This window comes from Conger conger, chromosome 6, assembly GCF_963514075.1.
Source record: "Conger conger chromosome 6, fConCon1.1, whole genome shotgun sequence".
In the NCBI taxonomy this organism is placed as follows: domain Eukaryota; kingdom Metazoa; phylum Chordata; class Actinopteri; order Anguilliformes; family Congridae; genus Conger; species Conger conger.
In genome coordinates, this window is record NC_083765.1 from 30514882 (window position 1) to 30534502 (window position 19621).

General features: G+C 42.1%; 2 protein-coding genes across 2 annotated transcripts in view; one reads left to right on the top strand and one right to left on the bottom strand.

The window, feature by feature from the left end:
- tet2 (tet methylcytosine dioxygenase 2) overlaps positions 1-6526 on the top strand; it is a 40207-nt gene extending 33681 nt beyond the window's left edge. The window contains exons 7-10 of the mRNA XM_061246585.1: positions 791-880; positions 1111-1248; positions 1520-1874; positions 2111-6526. Coding sequence (XP_061102569.1) covers positions 791-880; positions 1111-1248; positions 1520-1874; positions 2111-3528 — 2001 coding nt within the window. The 3' untranslated portion in view covers positions 3529-6526. The remainder of the gene's footprint in view (positions 1-790; positions 881-1110; positions 1249-1519; positions 1875-2110) is intronic.
- Positions 6527-6726: 200 nt separating this feature from the next.
- Positions 6727-18772, bottom strand: ppa2 (inorganic pyrophosphatase 2). Its single transcript, XM_061245257.1, has 12 exons — positions 18558-18772; positions 17562-17626; positions 13430-13474; positions 11859-11912; positions 10968-11087; positions 9856-9942; positions 9646-9772; positions 9427-9554; positions 9097-9182; positions 8754-8823; positions 8501-8540; positions 6727-7836 (listed from the first exon to the last, which is right to left on the bottom strand). Exons 1-12 carry the CDS (start codon positions 18730-18732, stop codon positions 7814-7816), a joined length of 1020 nt encoding a protein of 339 aa, XP_061101241.1. The 5' UTR covers positions 18733-18772; the 3' UTR covers positions 6727-7813.
- Between the last annotated feature and the right edge of the window lie 849 nt (positions 18773-19621).

Consider the following 19621-nt stretch of genomic DNA (forward strand, 5'->3'; position numbering starts at 1 on the left):
ATTTATAAAGAAAGCTTGTGGGGTTTTCTGGTTTTTACCAGTTTGGACCTTCAGATATTTTCAGGTAGTTTCCAACTACTTATAATTACTTAATGTTCTTTATTGACATTTTCCAGAATACATATGTTAGCAATGACTTGTTTTTTAAAAGACCTGACACTCAATTTAATGTGCAATTATGCAGATACTATGTTGTCAGCTGAACCCCCCCTCCACACAGGATGACAAACTGGTCAATTACAGGTGCCTCATCAATACAAAAATAAAATGAAATAAATGTAGCCAGGTAGTTGCATGTAGCCATAAAACCTCTTGGCTTAATTGTCATTGCAGAGGTATGGTCTCCATGGCAACCCCTATGTGAAGTGCACAGTGGCAGTGTGAGGGTTGTTAGAATTCCATCCCTGCCCAAGAAAGAGAACTATCTCCTTCTAGATCTTGTTCATTGATTATTTTACCTGCAGACATTTTTCAAATCAATCATTTCCTAAGCAGAGGGGCACAGAGGCACACTGAGCTTGGCTTGACATTTAAGTCTGTCTAAGAGCATAGTATTCATTCACACGTATGTATGAGGCTACAGTGCCATGTTGAGGAGTATGGGCAATAAACTCCATTTTGATCTCCTCCACCCAAGTGAACTCAGTTATATTCCACTGCAGCTCATTACCGGTATCATTTATTTCATACAGCGTTCTTTGCTGATCATTATCAAGGGTATGCATATTTTTGAAGGCCACTGCAAGTGTTTTATACTGGAGATTGAGAGATTATGTGGGGTTTTTTGCAGGAAGAGAGACTAGAACAAAATCTGCAGAACTTGGCTACTTTAATGGCACCAACCTACAAACAAATGGCACCCGATGCCTATGGGAACCAGGTAAGAGTTAGCAACTCTATGCAATACAGTACACTCATTATATTGGTAAATGTAAATGTAAGCAATGATGTGAATAATGATCTTTAGGAATGTGCAAATATTGCAATGCAATGTGCATTGTGCAATTTTTGCATACGCCAATTAGCAAAAGCATTATGACGTTGATTATGTCATAACAACAGCGCATGTCAAGGTCTGGGATATATTAGACAGAAACCTCTGCTTTGCAGGTGGAGCACGAGCACAGGGCCCCGGACTGCCGTCTGGGGCTAAAAGAAGGACGGCCCTTCTCTGGAGTCACTGCCTGCATGGACTTCTGCGCTCATGCACACAGAGACCTGCACAACATGCCAAGTGGCAGCACTGTGGTACATATCTTTATCTTCTTTTTATTTCAATATTACATACAGTGCCAGTTTCACAGACACAGATTAAGCCTAGTCCTAGACAAAATTCAATTTTGAATGGAGATCCTCCACACATATCTCAATTTAGTCCAGGACTAAGCTTAATTTGTGTCTTAATCCTTTATTTTGCCCTTCAAATCAATTGAAATTGCACCGTGAAACAGAATTGGATATGAAACATGAGGACTTACTGCACGCTGAATGGTAATGTACACGTCTGTACACTGTTCAGGTATGTACTCTCACAAGAGAAGACAATCGTGAAATTGGAAAGATCCCGGAGGATGAACAGCTCCACGTGCTGCCTTTGTACAAAGCCTCTACAACAGATGAGTTTGGAAGTGTGGAGGCACAGCAGGAGAAGATGAAATCAGGTGCTATCCAGGTGCTCACAACATTTCGCCGGAAAGTGCGCATGCTCGCTGAGCCAGCCAAATCCTGCCGGCAGAGGAAGCTGGATGCCAAAAGGGCAGCCGCAAACAAATTATCCAATCCAGACACCCCTAACGCCAAGGCAGAGAAGGCCCTGCTGGCTAAACTGAAGCAAAATGTTGCCGAGAACCCAAACCAGGGCACACCTGCACCAGGTAAGTGAGATTTACCTTTCAGTTCAGTGCTAGTAGTTACAATGGAGATGCTTACAGTTAAGCAGCAAGATTTAAGAAGAAATATAACTCATGACCAACATGTAAAAATGCATGGTACTGAGACATTTTAAACAAACGTAGAAAACAACCAATTTTGAAGTACAGAAGTAATGCCCTGTTAGTGCTCAACAGTCCTATTTATCCAGAACCAACTTCTGTGTGACACTCTTTAATAGGTCCTCATCCCCAGAGCCAGAACCACGTGGCAGGCCCACTGCCTGGTCATCAACCACACCCTCTCAGCCACTTAATGGGTCCTCATCAGCAGCAGCAGCAGCAGCAGCAGCAGCAGAAGCAGCTACAGAGCCAGCCCAACCCTTACCCCAGCTCTCCACATCTAGCCAGCTACCCAAGGTTTCCCAATCACACAGACCCATTCCCAAGCACTTCCCAGCCGCGCTACCCTCAATCGCCAGCCTCTGGCAGCCCTTATCCCTCAACTTTGCACGTTTCAAACTCCTATTTGCCTGGGTCAAATCCTGCAGGAACGTACCCCGGCTCCCTGAACCCCAATAACCTTTACTCGGGGTACCAGTGCAATGGAAGCATATCGGTTGAGAACTACCACCCTTATTATGCCTCTAATCCAAAGCATTTGGACATGTACCGCCATCAGAGGCCCCAGCTGTACCCTCAGCAGCAGTACACTCCCCATCAGCACTATGGAGTCAACTACCCGAGCCGCTACGGTGAGCAAGGTCTACACGTCAATGGCTACAGCAACTGTAGTATAACACCCGGTGTTCATCCCATGGGACCATACTCAACCTACAGCCCCAACGCTGGGCCTGAACCCCACTTCTTGGAGACTATCTCTCAACCACAGTCAGCACTCCCGGACTATGCAGCAGCAAGCAAAAGCAGCCCATTTGGGAGGTACCCCAATCCTTACCTTGCCCAGAACCCCCAGATGTTCCAATCGGTCCACGACTCTTTCCGTATGCAAAGCAAACCGGAGATGAACTTGCATGCTGAAAATGGGATTGGCCAGGTGCTTCCACTGCTGGGCAGCGAGTGTCCGCCCCCCACACCACACGGGCACGGTCTGCCCAATGGAATCACACCGGGAAGCAACATAAAACAAGAGCCCGGGGTGCAGGCCCCAGATCCCAAGGAGAAGGAGGATGTGTGGTCGGACAATGAGCACAACTTCCTGGATCCGGATATAGGCGGGGTGGCGGTGGCCCCGAGTCACGGCTCCATCCTCATCGAGTGCGCCAAGCGGGAGCTCCACGCCACCACCCCGCTCAAGAACCCCGACAGGACCCACCCCACCCGTATTTCGCTGGTCTTCTACCAGCACAAGAACATGAATGAGGCCAAGCATGGGCTGGCACTGTGGGAGGCTAAGATGGCGGAGAAGGCCCGGGAAAAGGAGGAGGACTCAGAGAAGCATGGCGCCGAGGGCACGCCCAGCAAAAACAAGAAGGTCAAGAGGGAACATTCAGAGGCACTGGAGTATGTCGAGCCGCCGTACAAGCGCTTCGTCCAAGCCCTTAAGGAGAGGTCCATGTCCTGTACCACAAACACTTACGTCAGTACATCGCCCTATGCCTTCACCAAGGTAACGGGGCCTTACAGCCACTTCATTTAGATTCGTATTCAGGTTTTATGGAAACAAGATGCAGAAGAAATTCCTACAAACAGGCACTATAAATTAGAACCTCAGCACCATTAGCCACAAGCTGCATAAAGCTCTTAATACAGAACGGAGTGGCAGAATGAGGAACACATGACCCTATGTGATGAAGAAATGCTGTAGAATTAATGGAAAATGTACAATTACACCTTCAGCCTGCCACTTGGTGTGTCCCCAAGGCAACATTATATTTATTTTTCTTCCTTTTTCTTTTCCTTTTTCAAGATACATGCTGTACTAATACTCTGGTGCTTCATTACCTGTACATCAGGACTTATATTACTGGAAACAAAGTTTCGTTTAGGTGGCTTTAATTACTTTCTTTTTTTAAAACAGATGCATTTATTTTAATGAGGAAATATTAACTCCAACTGTGGGTTACTTAATTCATGGTGCTACAAGCAAAGAGTGTCTTTAATATTCCAGTCAAATGCCTTCATATTCTATGAGCATCTGTTTGTATTGAATAACTTCATCAACAAAATGTGACTTTCATCAACAAAAGCCTTTTATAACACAGTACTAGTGTTTTTCAAACACTTGCAAGGTGAATTGTTATTATTGCACCTTCAGATCAGACAATTATATTTTGATACCAAGATGCTAGGCAGCAGCACACATTTACATTCATTTTTCACAGACTTTCACTCAGAGGTGAAAATGCTTTATAGGTTGTGTACAAGATAAAATTAACAACCCATTTGGTGGCGGTGCAGTTTTGAACATCACTGGATGCAAATAGGATTTTTACAAACATTTATTCTGGTGCTTTGTTCACTTTTGAAAATAATCTAGGTATTTTTAATGTTGTTTAAGCAGAACTATTGAGCCATTAAAAAAAAAGAAAAAAGATGCATCTTTTGGAACAGTACCATTTTTTGACGACCAGCCTGTTTGTTTGGAGATTCCTTCATTTCTGTGTAAAGGTGAGATCATCGTCCAGCAGGTCCACAGAACAAATCTGAATTCTGGGTATCCATATGGTTATATGACTGTTGTGATCAGAAACGTTCTTTGCTACAGGGCGAGGGGACATAAAACAGGGTTAGCTGTATGTATGTGTTGCGGTTTCGGAGGCAGCTGGCTTGCTGTGCGGGGTCTTTAAATCATTGTAATCTAAGTATATAATAATAAGAGATTTGTATAGTAAATAAATAAATAAAAGTTTTGAATTACGCTTTAGATTTTAGTACTGTAAAGATTAGTCATATTTCTTTGGGATTGAGCTGATTTTTATTTGAAATGGTGCTACTCGACCTGCTATAATCATATAATGTGAGAAACTTTTTACGGGCAGTGAGAAGGCTAATGAATGGTGTACCTACTTGTCATATACCTCAGAACTAGTTTGGCAATAGGATTATGTTAAAAAAAGGCATCTTCATTAAAGTTATACATACCATCCCTGTCATATAACCATGACTACAGCAACCAAATCCATAGACCGCAAGTTTGTTGCTTACTTTTTTCTGACTTTTTTGGTCAGAAAATTAGAGCTTCAAGGTCTGATTTCATTGCAAAATCAGGGATCTTTCATCTTTCTTTGTTAAGCCAACTTTACCTGTGTTCATTTCACAGTCTCTTTGTTCAGGGATGTTTCAGTTCTGAATTCCCATTAATTAGTTGTATATAGGCCCGACATAAAAAAAAAATCTCTGTAAGAGAAATGACCTGCAGTTATTTTAGTCTTATGTTTAGTAGTATTAACTGTTGAGAAGTCATTTGGATGTATGATATGCACTGAGCAGACTAAAGGGAAAAGTGTGGATTTTGTGAATTGCAACGAGTTTGCTTTTACTTTAAAAAGAAATTGAAACATTTTTAAAAAGGGGGCAGTTATGATCGTAGAGGCATGTTTTGTGCCCGTGTATAGTGTCAGCAAAAATTATTTATAACCACTAAACGATTACATTATGCTTATGTATTTTTCCTCTTCGTTCAATTCAATGTGATATTTGATGGGGCAGAAGTTGACAAACCACCCCACTCTAATATTTATATAATCCTTTTCTGAAAGCACTTCATTTCTTTTTTTTCTTTTTTTCAGAAAAGTATAAAATGAACTCAAATAAAAAATAATAAAACTTTTATTTAAGGCAAGTAGAATATTGCAAATGTTTTTTAAATAAATTATGTCACGTTGTATATACCAGGAGTTTGTATTACAGAAGTATAAATTGTTTTATTTCAAAACCCTGCTATTGTAATATGTCAATATGTAGACGTTTTGTAGTTGTCAGCCATACACAGAGCCCCATGTTTCTAACCAAACTACACAGCCATTTCTTCTAAACCTATCCCAAGGATTTATCAGACTGTTGACCATCCTCAAACAATGCTCAATGACTTGGACACCACACACAAACCTACGGTCTCACAAACTGTGCTGTTTTACAGTGATAGGTCACAGATAGCTAGATCACTTATAAATGTTTTGTAAGGATAATGGTTTTGTAAAATAAGTAAATGTAATTTTGTGTGTACAGGACCCAGGTTCAGTAGCAGGTTGTGATTATGAAAGGGTTTGTAGTAGGACATAGCAGGTGACAAGCATAGCCATACTTGAAGATGCTTCAGAGTGTTCTGAGTGGAGTCAACATTACTTGAATGACTTTGAGCTTGACTAACGCACAGGGGGTGCCCACAGTTCTTACATTAAGCTAGCAGTTAATGTACACATGTGTTGGTATTTAGCAGTTAGACACTAAAGGTATAAGATTTGTGTTATTTCCTGCTTTTGTCTTCATTTTTTACCGCCTCCCTCGTTCCCTTGTTTGGTATGCTTACAAAAAAAAGAAGAAAAAAAAGATGGAAAATGGAGATAAGAATGGCTCTAAATACTGTAAGTATTGTAATGTACTGAATGCAGTTTATTTGAAAGCTGTTTATTATATCATTCCTGATATTGCTGAGATGTGGGTGTTTTTAATAAAATTTATATTTATTTAAAGCACTTTTTTTGTTGTGTTGTGAATATTTTACCGGTCTTAGTTATCGCATACTTTAAACACACTTTTGAAAGGTATGAGCCACACAAAGCTTTTGCGCAAACATTACTCTAGCAAACCAATTGCAAATAACCTTTTATGTATGCTGGGGCTGGCCCACTTTTTAGAATGCAGGGAACGACAAAGATAAACAATGCAATCTATAGGCAGGTCAATGCTTTTATTTTATTCCAAACAGTGTTAACATGGTTAGCTAAAGGGCAGACAGAAAAACAAAAGGTAAAATGGTCCTTAGGTTTCCATTGCCTTTCGTAATCATTGCCACCGTAAGAAATTATGAAAATAAAGTTGGATTGCCCGATATCCATGTAAATGACCTGAAGAAACATCTTACAAAACATATCACTTTAGGGAAGAGTACTATGTTCTAACAGAGATGAAAGGAATATCCCACAACACGAAATAAGGCAGCAATAAGAAAACATGAAAAATGAAAAACCCTTCCACTCAGTCCATTAAGCATCTAGCTATATTACATCTTAATCATATTCAATCAAAACGCTTTATATTTCCATCCAGCTAGCTCATACATTTCATTAAACTATTTTACTCTTGCACATATAATAATGCACCATCAATTTATGCATCCCAGTATAATTTCAAAAGTGCATTTTATAGTAGTTTATTTATTTATCAATGTAATGCTCACAATAAAAAATACTGTAATTATAAACACCATTTGGCTACAAAACAAAAAGGCTTTTAATTAGGTTTTATTCTTCAGAAATAACATTCTTGACCAGGATTTTGAGTACTGCAAAAGTGTAAATTATATTGGCACATGGCACATTAACTAAATTATGCAGTTCAGCAATACATTAGTCCTTACATCCTGTTGTCATTTGATGTGAAAACTTCAGAAATTCTCTATTATTCAGATCAGTGTTGAATTACCCTTGGAACTGCTTATTATAATTAGTTTCATAACAAAGGATAAATTCAGATTTACAAAATCTAGCTACTAAATCCAGAATCTGAGCAAAGAAGTTGATATTTAAAAAAAGAAAAAAGTCTCTGATTTTGTTTTAACAGCTGAAAGCTTCAGAGTGCATTTCAAATAAAACAGGTTAAAAGTACATTTGAGCCAAGTAACTAAAAAGGCATAGAGGAAATATTGTACTTTACAACTCAAGCCTCTTCATTGTTTTCTTCAAGTGCTTCATTATTTGATTTTCCAAGTAGCAGTCTTTGGTTCTAGAAAACCATTGGCAGGAAAGGTTCTGGGATGACTTTTAAAGGAAGAACCACTTATCCACTGCAAAAGAAACAAGGTTGGTTAGGTATGCACAGTATTGGCAGATATTGATATTTTAAAAGCAACACTAATAGTTTCAATAGTATTAACAATCTTGCACATTAAACACATTTGCAAAACAAATGAAGCGGATATTCAATTACACAACTCCAGTGGGTATCATGAGTTGGACAATTTTCTCAAAACGATGAGAAGCCAAATTGTCCTTGCGTTTACTCAAATCTTTTTTTTTACTCATTTCTTTTTGTGCCTAAAATAGCCAATTTTACAACAGCAGGCCTGCTAAAAGAGCATTTTGCAGCCTGTATGACAACTCTCTTTGATAAGATAAAAGCTTGCTTTGAACTGTCACTGGGCATAGCTCTAGCCTTTCAGCCACCCTAGATGTGATTGCGGGATGGAGTTAGCGCAACACACAGGCCACACAGACCCATTACCATGCCAATTCTTTTTGAAAGATGAAGAAAAAAATCCAAAAGATTCTAACATTTTAGAATCTGCTCGCCTTTCTTTTGTAAAATGAGGCTTTTTTGCGGCATAATCCCCAATGACTGATTTTATCCCAACTAATGTGGGGAAACAAAGTGACATCACTTCATTCAGGGCAGATGACCTCAGTATATTGTGGCTTGATGTATGAGAGGGAGGGAGAGAGAGAGCATACCGTCATCAGGTAGCGAGTCAGCTTTTCCACATACAGGGGCCTAAGGGAACAAGCGCAACATGTCACATGGTGAACAGAGCCTAACTGGACATAAGCAGAGAGCACCCACTGCAGAGCTTTCATTTGCTGAGCTCAATGGTTTAAATGCCGCCCACATCAACACAGATCTGCCTACCATGGCTAGGTGGATGTTTGATTGGATAATGCCCTGGGTCTGACAGAGATTCAAAATGCACAACGTGATGTCTCTCACCGATTCCACCACAGCACTGGTCTCCTCCTCGCTGCATTTGAAAGGGCTCTCACAGACGGACAGGTTTTTACTGCAAAGAAAGGGAAAATAATTACTCTAAAAAACCTCAATAGTACTCTAACCATGAAAAAGATCACTCCAACAAATCTGGGAATAGTCTGAATTATTCTCTATTAAACGCATATTTCTCCAGACTCCATATTCAAAAATCCACACACCAACAATTTCCATTATGCATGAAAGTAAAAGCTAAAGCATTCTTTAGCCTAGCCTAAAAAAAGCAAAAATAATTAAGTGTAGTGCGGTGCTCAAATCTAAAAGAAAACATTTTCCGAACACTCACCAGTCTATCTCTCCTCCATTATTCTGTTTGAGCACCAACGCCCTCCAGTGTTGGTGAGTGGACTTTATGACCTCCCATGCAAAATCCTGTAAGAGGGCAACAGTTTCATCATTAATCAACACTGATGCACCCCATTTTCTGCTATTCTTTGGTCATCGATTCAGTCACTAAGATCAGATGAAAGAGTAGTCCGGAGGTGAAGGGATGGCTAAAACTTGGCAGTTCCAAAATTTTGGTTGACAGAAAAAAGAATATAAATAAATAAAAGAAGCTCAATAATAGATAATAAAGCTATCGACCATTAAAAGGGTACTGCAGCTCTTCATGTACCTTGTCTTTGAACTGTCCGTTGAATGCAAACTTGTTTTCTGGCTTTCCGTCTGGGATCTTGTACTTTTTAAACCAGTCCACTGTAGCTTCCAAATGGCCAGGTCTCTTCTTTCGCACATCCTCAATGCCTGGAGGTCAAACAACAGCCCAATGAGGCAAGAGGACACAATAAGTCAGTCCAGATGGGAGATTTACGTGAGTGAAGATGAAATAAATCACTGTTTAAGGCTGGTGCATCCGGGTCCTCAGCATTGATGGCGATGACCTTCCAATCAGTTTCTCCCTCGTCAATCAAGGCCAGGATGCCAAGGACCTTCACCTGGATTACCTGTCCCGCTGAACACACCTGGACAAGCATGCAAACAGTCGGTCAGGGGGAATTCCTGAGATCAGCTCGGTCTTTGTTGAAAAGCAGTTTACGGACCGGACCTTTGATCCGATGTCGCACACGTCAATGGGGTCGTTGTCTCCGCAACAGCACGTGTCTTTGTCCGTGTGTTTCGGGTCCTCCCACGTCTGTCGCGAAAGAACACAGAAATACGCACTCAGGCCAAATCTTAATCTGCTATCGGATGTAAAACATGGAAGGGCACACTGTGCCAACTTCAACACAAACCGCCAGAGGGAATGTTTGAAACAACACAAATGAATTACATGTGCAATTAAAGCAGACAAACTGTTGAGTATATTTCCGCTTCAAACGCTCAGGGTGAAACTCTTGCTTGGACCAGAGTTTAATAAGCATGAGATATTTATAGTTCCTACCCAGTTTAATTTCTTAATTTTTGAGTATCAACTGCATCTTTCATCATAATACTTGTGTGATGATTAATGAAAGCCCTGTTCAGGGTCTATAAATATTTTATAATATTTAACTCAACTGCCAATGGTCCTCATTCCTTCTAGAAAAGCGTTGTTTGCCCAGGAGCTATTCTTCCCCAATGATTTCCACTCCAGGGAAGGCAACGCAAATATCTACAAAGACTCTGAATCCAGAGAGGCATTTTGAAAATACAAGTAACATAATTAATCTAGATCAGTATTTATTATACTATTTTCCTTAGATGACTGAAAATGTTTTGAAGTCCTCGAGGCTGCTAGTCACACCCCACATGGCCACGGTGAGGATCTAACACCAGTCAGTCGGTAGCGTCATAACGTGTGTTTTATTAGAATTAGTCAGATGAGCCATACAGCAGCCTTACAAATATATACAAGTGATATTAGATAACATCAGAAATGTGAAACAAGTATCCTACATAAGTTGATGTCAATTTCCCTAGAATTTTTTTAATCACTTTTAAATCAACAGACAGTTAAGACCGACTCTGGGCCTTAAAACTTTTAATTTACAGGTTTATACACATTTAACAGTGGCAGAAAACTTTAAATGCCAGTGAGGTGCACATTAAATGCCCACAAGGTACACAAAAAAAATTCTCAACCTGCAACCTCTCTCATGACCTGCAACACCACACCAACGTATCCCTATCTGGAATGGTGCAAGACGCATCAAACTGGATTTTTTCTTCAGCTCTTACCTGCGGAAATGCCCCATAGTTCCAAATATATCCTTTATGGGGAAACACATTCGCAACATATCGCAGCTTGCCCTTCTTGACATCTTGTTTGATTGGATTCAGAGGTTCTTTAGTTGCAATCTAGGGGACAGATCACCAAAGCATTATGGACACCGAAAACTGCAGAGAATAATGACACCCACCTCAAAAATCACATTACACACATCAACCTTTTAAAATCAGGAAAAAAATATTACAAATGCACATAGTCAAACCATTTCTTTCAGGCGCCACATCATTTATTCATTTTCAAAACACAGCAGAAGCTGAAAATTAAAATGACCTTTATGCTGACTTTGATGCTGGACGTTCTCTGTTACAGTGAGCCTATAGTGCCTGAATATCATGACAAGTATATATACAGAAGACGCATTAAAAATTACGCAACAAGGATATTCTTAGAAAAGACACAGCCATCAAACAGCAGGCAATAAAGGGGTATTTTGTTTCTAAATTCAACAAACAAACCTCTTCTTGAACTTGTCCATACCCTGTGGCTCTATGAGAACATTGGGACAGATATAAAAATATGTTTTGCAAGCAACAATATGAATAATCAAGGAAAAACACACAGAAACAACAAAGAAAAGGCAGCTTTATGACAAAGATGAAAGAGACAGCAGAATTGGTAGGCGATATTATATAGGTGCAGGTAGTGAATCGATCACTGTTGTGAGCATTCACTTGTGAGGATCTGTAATCGCAGTTTACTTGTTACAAAAAGCTGTAGGCTACTTTCTCACACAGTAGTATTTACAAGAGTTCATATTTCAATACTGGATTAATCTATGTTTAGCACTCTTATTTCTCCATGAAGGACACAAAATTGAACATCATGCAACAAAGACTTGCCTCCATTTTCGCATTTGACCAGCGAGGCACCTCCACCACCATATTAAGCAGGACCTGTGCGAAAGAAAAGAAGTCAAAGGACCTTACCAGACTTTATTTAACTTGCCTGAATCCATCTATTTCACACTTCAAAAGCATAGACCTATGGGAAAATGGCTCACTATTCACTAGTATACTAGAATGGCCGTTAGCCATCTTGTTCTAGTGTCCGAATTCAAAAATCTAATTTTACTCACATTTTGAAGGCAGTAGAAATATCTAACAATGCTCTGTTAACTCTTGTGAACAACCGTGGTCACGAGAACCACAATGCTTTGCGACCAGCATTTCCTAAATTTTATTATACACAAACCTTTTTTCATTCTCATTTTAACCTGTGAGAGACGATGGAGCGGTTTAGGAGCAACTCAAATTAAAGAACAGTGCTTCTGGGTTTTGGCACGTTGATGACAAATACATTTCCATTGAGCTTAAGTGCAACCACCCTAATATAACCTAATGTAGCTACTGTATTCATTATTCAATAACCCAGAACCTTGTTCGCCCAGTAAGTGGTACTGTTTGTTAGCAAGCTAAAACGCTATAATGTCTTATAGTTCACATTAGCGTTATTTGTAACAAACAAGTAGACTACATCAAGTTCATCAACTAAGAGTGCCAACAGTATTCTTCTGTGTTCTGTTCAATTTTCAGATGTAAATGTGTAGGGGGATGTGTTGTAGATATTTACAAGGTGAAAATTACATTGGCATTTTGGCAGACGCTCTTATCCAGAGCGACGTACAGTTGATTAGACTAAGCAGGAGACAATCCTCTCCTGGAGCAATGCAGGGTTAAGGGCCTTGCTCAAGCGCCCAACAGCTGTGCGGATCTTATTGTGGCTACACCGGGATTAGAACCACCGACTTTGCGTGTCCCAGTCATGTACCTTAACCACTACACTACAGGCCGCCCTGTAAATGTGTACTATTACATGTCCCACAAATAAAATAAGCTAAGGGCCTGAAGTTTCATATTTTAAAAAATAAAGATTTTCGTTAAAATAAAATAAAAATAAAAATGTCAATTACAAATTTAAAGCCACAGGCTTTCATCTGCATCGGAATTGCAAGAGAAAAATTTGGTTTAATATCTCTGGAGTAAAGTTTTAAGAACTGGCTATATGGTATGTTTGTTAATGGTCTTATGGCTATAAGCAGCAGCATGTAGCCTACGTGATGATGCTGTTCTATTGCAAAAGATGATGTTCGCTGTCTGAAATCACTGTTTATTTAGGAAACTATATAGCGCACTATATGGACATTCACAAGTTAGGGATGAGTAATTGGTGAATAGTGACCCATTTCAGACACAGCCAAGACTTGAAAATGAAATGCAAGTTTCAAGGCAGTTTTTTTAAGAAAGGACACCAAAAAAATTACCAACTTCTTATTAATGCATTTTGAGAATTCAAATCACTGCACAAATTAACACATTACCAAAATGAACTTTAAAAGGCCAATACATCATGTAACAAATGACCCCATCAAATTTTGAAGCTTACAACAAACAGACAATCAAGAAGAAAATACCTCATTTTCATTCTTCCTAACTTTCTTCAGTGGCACATCATTTTCCTGCAAGGAAATAAAGCCATCCATTACTAGATGGTGAGAAATATCTTAAGGGCAGGACAAACTCCAAAAGTTAGAAGAGCCTAAAATTGCATTGACAATGTGCTGAACAAAACCATCCTGTGCTCTCCCCAAGCTCATCTTCACATCTGTCTCACATTACTGTCACTGCCCATGCCCATCTCAACTGGATGCTTCAGAGCATTAGCTTTTCTTTGAAACCATTCACAGTATTTTGGAAGGCAGTTGTTGGCTATTTCTACAGTACTACTAACAAGATATAAAAAAAATGCAATCTTTCACACAGTTCAGCTAAAAATGTTCAGTTTCTTCTCCTTCCATTTGTAAAGAATTTATTTTTTATATTCAAAGAAAGATGCAAATACAGTATTAGTGCTTTACACATTTGTGTTCTCCTCTCCAAGGAATCGCCACCTTAACGTGGTGGAGGGGTTTGTGTGTCCCGGTGATCCTGGGAGCTATGTTGTCGGGGGCACTAGCCTTAGCCCCCAGTAGGGTCTCCCAAGGCAAATTGGTCCCGGGGGGAGGGACCAGACTAAGAGCGATTCAAAGACTCCATGACACGGCCCAACAAGCACCAAGATACCTGAGCCGGAAAAGGGAAACCGGGGACCCCTTCTGGAGCCAGACCCGGGAGGAGAGCTCGTCGGCGAGCGTCTGGTGGCCGGGCCTTATCCCATGGGGCCCGGCCAGGCACAGCCCGAATTGGTCACATGGGGTCTCCGCCCTGTGGGCTCACCACCTGCAGAGGTCGGCATCGGAGTTGGGTGCTTTGCCCAACGGGCAGTAGGCAAAGGCGGGGATCCGGGCGTGCTGATCCTCGACGTCGCAGACTGGTTCTGGGGATGTGGAACGTCACCTCTCTGGTGGGGAAGGAACCGGAGCTAGTGCGGGAGGCGGAGCGGTACCAATTAGATATAGTTGGGCTCATGCACAGCACTGGTTCCAGAACCAAACTCCTGGAGAGGGGCTGGACTCTGTTCTTTTCTGGAGTTGCTCAGGGTGAGAGGCGCCGGGCGGGTGTGGGGATACTCACAAGCCACCCGGCTGAGCGCCACTGTGTTGGAATTCCACCCAGGGAATGAGAGGGTCGCCTCTCTGCGACTACGTGTTGCTGGGGGAAAGCTCTGACTGTCATTTGAGCTTATGCACCAAACGGCAGTTCAGAGTATCCGGCCTTCTTGGAGTCACTGGGCGGCATCCTGGAAAGGGTGCCACCCAGAGACTCCATAGTTCTGCTGGGCGACATCAACGCTCATGTGGGTAATGACGGAGAAACCTGGAAGGGGGTGATTGGGAGGAATGGCCTGCCCGATCTTAACCCGAGCAGTGTCTTGTTATTGGACTTCTGTGCTGGTCATGGATTGTCGATAACAAACACCATGTTCGAGCATAGGGTTGCTCATAAGTGTACTTGGTACCAGAGCACCTTAGGCCAAAGATCGATGATCGACTTTGTAGTCGTATCATCAGACCTGCAGTCTTGGACACTCGGGTGAAGAGAGGAGCAGAGCTGTCAACTGATCACCACCTGGTGGTGAGTAGGATCAAGTGGCCGGGGAGGCTGCCGGACAGACCCGGTAAACCCAAATGTGTAGTCAGGGTGACCTGGGAACATCTGGCGGAGGCCCCCGTCTGCGAGGTCTTCAACTTCTCACGCATCCCAGGGGAGGCTGGGGACATGGAGTCCGAGTGGGCCATGTTCAAAGCCTCCATTGCAGAGGCGGCAAGCAGGAGCTGTGGCCAGAAGGTCATCGGTGGCTGTCGGGGCGGCAACCCAAGAACCCAAGAAATGTATGAGGGAGGCCGTCAAACTGAAGAAGGAGGCCTTTCGGGTTTGGCAGGCCCGGGGGTCCCCTGAAGCAGCAGACGGGAACTGGGTGGCCAGACTCAGAAAGGGAAAGCAGGGCTTGTCTCAGGCTGTTTTCAGCAGGGGAGGAGAACTGCTGACATGGACTGGGGATGTTGTCGGGCGGTGGAAACCCCCGTGAACCCGAACAACACGTCCTCTGTGGAAGAGGCAGAGCCCGAAGACTCGGGGGAATCTGCAACTATATCCCTGGCGGAAGTTGCTGAGGTAGTCAAAAAACTCCTCAGTGGCAAGTCGCCAGGTGTGTATGAGATTCGCCCTGAGATGCTGAAGGCTCTGGACATTGTTGGGCTGTCTTGGCTGACACGCCTCTTCAGTGTTGCGTGGAGGTCGGGGACAGTACCTGCAGAGTGGCAGACCGGGGTGGTGGTCCCCATTTTCAATTAGGGGGACCGGAGGGTGTGCTCCAATTATCGGGGTACCACACTCCTCAGCCTCCCCGGGAAAGCTTACTCTAGGGTGCTGGAAAGGAGGCTCCGACCGACGGTTGAACCACAGATTCAGGAGGAGCAATGTGGCTTCCGTCCTGGTCGTGGAACAGTGGACCAGCTCTTTACCTTGGCGGGGTTGCTGGGAGTTTGCCCATCCAGTCCACATGTGCTTTGTGGACATGGAGAAGGCTTTCGACTGTGTCCCCCGGGGAACCCTGTGGGGGATACTGCGGGAGTATGGGGTACCGGGGCCGTTGTTACGAGCCATCCGGTCCCTGTATAACCAAAGTGAGAGCTGTGTCCGCATCCTCGGCACAAAGTCAAGCACGTTTCCAGTGGGTGTTGGACTCCGCCAAGATTACCCCTTGTCACCGGTCCTGTTTGTTATATTCATGGACAGGATCTCAAGGCGCAGCCGAGGTGAGGAGATTGTCAGGTTTGGTGACCTCATAATTGCGTCTCTGCTTTTTGCGGATGACGTGGTTCTGCAGGCTTCATCGGACCGTGACCTTCAGCATGCACTGGTGCGGTTTGCAGCCGAGTATGAAGCGGCCGGGATGAGAGTCAGCACCTCCAAGTCCGAGGCCATGGTTCTCTGCTAGAAAATGGTGGATTGCTCCCTCCGGGTCGGGAACGAGTCATTGCCCCAAGTGAAGGAGTTCAAGTATCTTTCCAAGTCTTGTTCACAAGTGAGGGTAGAAGGGAGCGTGAGATCGGTGCAGTGTCAGCAGTTATACGGGCGTTGCACCGGACCGTCGTGGTGAAGAAGGAGCTGAGCTCTCAATTTACCGGTTGATCTACGTCCCAACCCTCACCTATGGTCACAAGCTTTGGGTAGCGATTGAAAGAACGCGTATACAAGTGGCCAAAATGAGCTTCCCCCGTAGGGTGGCTGGGCTCAGCTTTAGAGATAGGGTGAGGAGCTCTGACATCCGGAGGGAGCTCGGAGTAGAGCCGCTGCTCCTTCGCGTTGAAAGGAGCCAATTGAGGTGGCTCGGGAATCTGATCAGGATGCCTCCCGGGCGCCTCCCTTTGGAGGTTTTCCGGGCTCGTCCAACTGGGCGGAGACCGAGGTAGACCCAGAACCCGCTGGAGAGATTATATATCTCTCATGGCCTGGGAACGCCTCGGGATCCCCCAGGAGGAGCTGGAGAGAGGGACACCTGGAATATCCAGCTTAGCCTACTGCCACCGCGACCCGACTCTGGATAAGCGGGTGAAAATGGATGGATGGATGGATGGATGGACATTCGTGCTCATCAGCTTCATGAATTTCATGATGGATTTCAGCTCACAGAAATATATTGTTAGAAGTATAGAATTTTAGAAGAAAGTTGAATGGTGAAAGCAGATTGTCCAATGACGCTAATTTACCCTAAATTACATAGGGAATCTAACACTGCAATGCTGAGCGAAGGTTTCCCTTCCATTATGAGTCCTAGTAAGACATACTTTCATTCATTATTAACTCTGTATACATAATTATTAACATTTAAATGTGTGAAGCAAAATCAAGCTTTTATTTCTGCTCTTAAACAAGTTAGCAAAAAGACTGTTGCCAGGACTGAAAACAAGCTAGCCTTCCAGTGACCCCACCCCCTTTTCAACATTTTAGGTAATTAAGCACAGTTCAGAAATTTCTTCACCCATATTAAGCCCGTATTACGCAATCGGAAATTCGCCTTTGTGCAATAATTTCAAAAAATATTATTTTGCATAAGCCCACAAAGCCCAACATTCAAATTCAAATCTAAAATCCGTCATTTACCTGTTCACTTTCTGCAAAGAGTGGAATGTCATGGAAGGGTGAGATGCATTTCCCATCTGATGATTCTAGAAACCAAAATAATTGAATACAGTTTAAAAATCAGAACATAAATCAATAATAATTTAATTGTGATTATCGTTATGATTGTAGTTCGTGTGAATATGATGACTTCTGCACGAGAAAATGACCTATATTTATGATGTTAATTGCAAAATTGCATCCAGACAACCAAATTATACAGGTGTACACACTGCTTGGTCTGGTGCTTAACTGCTGCTCTTCCCGGTAGTGTTTGTATTGACTCGGTAAACCAGAATGCCACTGTCCGTAACATGCTTTGCCAATCACATCATGACGTTGAGGTTCCATGTGATAATGTCAGGCTACGTCATTAGCTCACTTCTTTTTAAAAAAAAGCACTGAACATATCGCAGCTTGCCTTTCATTTGAGATTGGAGAAAAACGTTACATTTTACTGATTACATGACAATGCTAAAACATCTGCTAACGAATACCAAAAATACGTGCAGGTGCATTTGTTTATCTAGCTATCTGAGCGTACAGAATTCCAGGTCCAAGTTAATTCAGCTTGGCTATAGTTAGCTAGCTAGCACTGCTTTTAATGGTATCTAGCTAACATTTTCAGGATCACTGATTAAATTACGATAAACCAGAAGAATGATGAAACTGAATTATTAGATAAATAATGTTTGTGAAATCACATCACACTTAACGTTAGGTAGTTTGCTTCTGGTGGGTGCAGAACACGTTCATGGCTAAGATAACGTTAGCCGGCTAACCTTTAGCCGTAAGATAAACTGTGATGCAAATGCAACTCAAGTATATTGCAATTGTTGGGTCATTCAAGTGACACCCAAAACTGTAACAGTTAGACTTGTTGGCTAACGTAACATTAGGTTTTTGAACTCTTGAACGTCAGGCAAGAAGTGTCAAATGAATGTGAGCGAACGTTGGTACTTTGCGGTCACGACTTACTAAAATAAATCCTGTAATCAGTGGTATTCCGTTTTCCTCTTTCTTCTGTCTGGTAATGCATCATTTTTCTTTGATAATATGGGGATATGCGCGCAAGAAACAAACACCGCTTAGTCCACCGCGCGCCGACAAAAACCGTGGAAACCCTCAAACAGAAATTCAGAGAGAAAGGCATGCTTGTGAGTTCCTGTGCCCGTCCATCTATTTCCTTTCCATGTCGCTGTTTCCATGAGCTCCCTCCCAATCAAATACTGCCATCTATTTGTCAACCGATGAAAGTGTCTCTACTAGAAGAACATGGAAGACAGCGACCTTTGCCAACAGAAAATGGCTGACATCCTTCAAAGTGATGATCCAGGCTGCCACGCTATAATGAGACTCATACATTTTAGTTGCAGCACATGCACAACTGACTCGATTTTATATTGAATTAGCAATATTATTCATTTGGATAAATATAAGAATAATGTTTTTGAAAAAATGAAAAAAATACATGATGTCTATACCTGCCTATTTGAAAATTATGGAACACGTTTCATTGCTTTAATTTAACCCTTAACATCCATCAAATGGCTGAAATATGAGTATAGTAAGTGTACCTAATAACCCCACCCAACTCAGAGTACATGTATATTTATATTATCACTTTGTGCCGATGGTCTTTTATTGGAAGTTTTGTGACATGAACTTTTTTACATTTGAGATCATTTTTACTGTAACATCAATTGTGACTGCTAACTCCAAAAACACACAATTGTATCAGTTAAAAAACAATGTTTGTAACATGCATAATCTGATTTCATATCAAAACATCAATCTGTTAATTTCAAATTAAAGCCCACCTTCTTGATTCAAATCCAAAAATGTATTAGGATTAATATGTGCATTTTAAAGTTGCATGTATCAGAATCCCTGCTGCTGTGTCATGATGTCAAGTTTGCAACTCACAACTTCCATTTTTCCATTGTAAGCTACAGTTGAAAAACAATGGCTGGCTGGCTCCAAGTCTCACACACTGTTTTGTCTGTAGACCATGTGTTATTTACTCATTGACACCATCATAT

What these genes read in the sequence shown, in the direction of transcription:
- ppa2 (XM_061245257.1), bottom strand. Translation starts at nt 18,732, where the DNA reads ATGCCTTTCTCTCTGAATTTCTGTTTGAGGGTTTCCACGGTTTTTGTC. An exon ending in GGATGCACCAGCCTTAAACA is followed by an intron (nt 9,555 to 9,645) that starts GTGATTTATTTC and finishes TTTGACCTCCAG; the next exon opens with GCATTGAGGATGTGCGAAAG. An exon ending in TGACTCGCTACCTGATGACG is followed by an intron (nt 7,837 to 8,500) that starts GTATGCTCTCTC and finishes TTTCTTTTGCAG; the next exon opens with TGGATAAGTGGTTCTTCCTT.